Source organism: Sphaeroforma arctica (genome assembly GCF_001186125.1).
Source record: "Sphaeroforma arctica JP610 unplaced genomic scaffold supercont1.1560, whole genome shotgun sequence".
Taxonomy (NCBI): Eukaryota; class Ichthyosporea; order Ichthyophonida; genus Sphaeroforma; species Sphaeroforma arctica.
Genome location: NW_014038998.1, coordinates 3,785 through 6,484, shown reverse-complemented (window position 1 = coordinate 6,484; position 2,700 = coordinate 3,785). Strand labels below are relative to the sequence as shown.

Here is a 2,700-nt window from a genome sequence, read left to right as displayed (position 1 = left end):
ATTTATTTGTTCCTATGTATTTATATTTCATAGCCTTCTTGTTCTTTGAAGGCCTAGAAGCAATGAAGGGCATATATATTTTAAAAAAATACATTTTTGTTTTGATATTGATATGTGTTTTTGTTTTTGTTTTTTTAAACAATAGTATTCACGTAAACATGTGACAGTGCGTTGGCAAAATTGAAAGTTAATTTTTTAAGTTTTTAGCGAGAGTGTAAAGCTTTTCCGTAATGTTCATACGTGTCAGTTTCTCGGGTAGTACAGTATTTGAGAGCTACATGTATAGTATTGTTTAAATCTCACATTCATATACGTACTACTGATGATCAAGTGCAGCCACGACCCTTGATGGGAAAGATGAATCTACATTTTATATTATTTACTTGATATTGCTTCTTGGTCGGCCTAGTCCCAATTTATATCGAATCGAGTGACGCAAGGTTTTGATGTGAGTATATTTCTTCCTAGCTGTAAGCGAGAGAAAACAAAGTAAATAAAAAAATTTAATGTCAATACGGGTATAGTGATTACTAGCGAAGAATACTTGGAATTGTGTGTTGAATATAAGCTATCTTATATCCCGACAGTCGTAGAATAAAATCTCAATTTCCCGACGGGGTATACGCTTGTAGTCAATGAAGCATATGATCACATCTTTAAAAATTGCAGACATCTACCCTTTCGCCTGCCAGCCACTTCACAGGAGCTTGATATATCTAGCTCCCAAATAGACACGTAGTTCCTTTGCAACCATGCATACAAACCTCAAAGCATACATCATCGTCGTGACAAGCTGTATATACTTTAGCCATACATGTAAATTTCCTTATAGAATCCCGCTGTATGTACTTAGTCAATGCTTATTCAAGACGTCAATGACAGACGCCAGAATTAACTTTGTGGGGCCATTCAAACAGATTCGTGGCCGAGAAAATGAGCAAATTTGTTACAAATATCAATTTGTCTTCCGAAATCATACTTTACAACCGACAACCAAAACAAACCATCGACAAATATGTCGTATTGAAGGGAGTGCCCACAAGACTCTAAAATTAGGCATACCTTAGAGTGATCGGGTATTTCCGGCGGATTCTCTTGAAGCTCTGCGTCTGTGTAGTCATTGTGTACGTAGTAGCCCACACGCACAAACTCTTGCTCCTTGTAACTACATGACAGTAATACCACCGTCACGCCAACTAAGCTGTCCGACGGAATGTTGGATACCACTGGAGGAGGAGCCTGTATAGATGATATAAAAAAATCAGTGATTAGATGGGATAGAAAAATAATAGATATGGCGACATACAGATCTACCGACGTGGAAATAAAAAGTATGGTATTGTACTAATTTGATGCACATGGGTCAGCCATTTTTCTTTGACAGATATAACACAGGCATTTACTATGAAGCTGGAAAAGTACGGGGATAGGTAGACATATAGTGTATCTGTAGAGAACCGGGAGGTGTGTAGAATGACTTTGATACATTTGCACCTGCGCTGAGAACAGATTTGTAGTAGGGGAAATATCACCGCCAATATAGAATTGGAATACATTTGTTAAAAATTCATACGCAAGAATGGGCGGTATCAAACAGGACTAGTATGGAATTTGACAGGATGATTGCCTTGACTACTCAAAGCCCCAATAATGTATTACTCGGCAAACCTAATGGATGATTGTAGTAGGGGAAATTTCACCTTCAATATACTTTTGAAAAACATTTATAAAGAATTCACACGTAAGAATAGGCGGTATCCAACATAACTAGTATGTAATATGACAGGAAGATTGCCTTGCCTACTTGACCTGAACGGTGTACCAATAGACAAATCTGACGGATGAGTACAGCCAGAGCGGGGTAGCTTTTAAACTCTTAATATTGAACACATATTTCAGCATATATGTGCGCGTTTCCATACCCAATATCGTACTGCAAAGCCAGAACTCGCGAACTAGGTGGATACACATTATCTTACTCTATGTTGATTTCACTCGTACAAACGTTCGTGTACATAGCATTATCTCAAAATTTATAAAACATACAACTTTAAATGGGAATTTATTGACGCCCACCCGCACCAATCCCGCCAGAATCCTGTTTAATCCTTAGTTTATAGCGCACACATGTGAATATCTCTACACATAGCGTCACATCACATAACTCAACTCGCTATGCGAGAGAGACAACCTCGATCACACTTCACTGTGAATAAACAAGCTCCAAGGTTCGTAAATACAATTGCAATACATGCCGATACAATCTTTCAACTAACCTGGAATGTGAATTTACTGACGCCCACCGGCACAGGTCCCACCAGAATGCTGTCTAATTCTTGATCGTAGTTCTCGCTTTCGGCGCTCCCCACATATATAATTTTGAATTCCAGATCTGTAGCACGAAGCAGGCAAATGTATATAAGAGATCCTATTGAATATTAACATCGAGCAACCATAAAACAGGGCATTCGAGACACTATCGAATACTGAATTCGATTTAATGTAAAACATTGAAGTCGGCGTACTATAAACTACTGATTTGGATGACTGTTTGGTATCAAAATCGAGGTGACAACTGGCAAATATCGAGATAAAACAAGTCATACACACACCCCAACACCTATACAAACGGTAACTAGAAGGATTGAAAAGATATTGGAAAATCAAATCGCTCCGGTAGCTTCTGATTTAACAAACTAT

At 38.1% G+C, this 2,700-nt stretch overlaps 1 protein-coding gene across 1 annotated transcript in view; it reads right to left on the bottom strand.

The window, feature by feature from the left end:
* Positions 1–337: 337 nt before the first annotated feature.
* The window catches only part of SARC_11178 (histone chaperone ASF1A), a 4,021-nt gene continuing 1,658 nt past the window's right edge, over positions 338–2,700 (bottom strand). The window contains exons 2-4 of the mRNA XM_014294741.1: positions 2,277–2,392; positions 1,063–1,239; positions 338–468 (exon numbers count right to left, since the gene is read on the bottom strand). Of these exons, the coding sequence (XP_014150216.1) occupies positions 406–468; positions 1,063–1,239; positions 2,277–2,392 (356 nt within the window). The 3' untranslated portion in view covers positions 338–405. The remainder of the gene's footprint in view (positions 469–1,062; positions 1,240–2,276; positions 2,393–2,700) is intronic.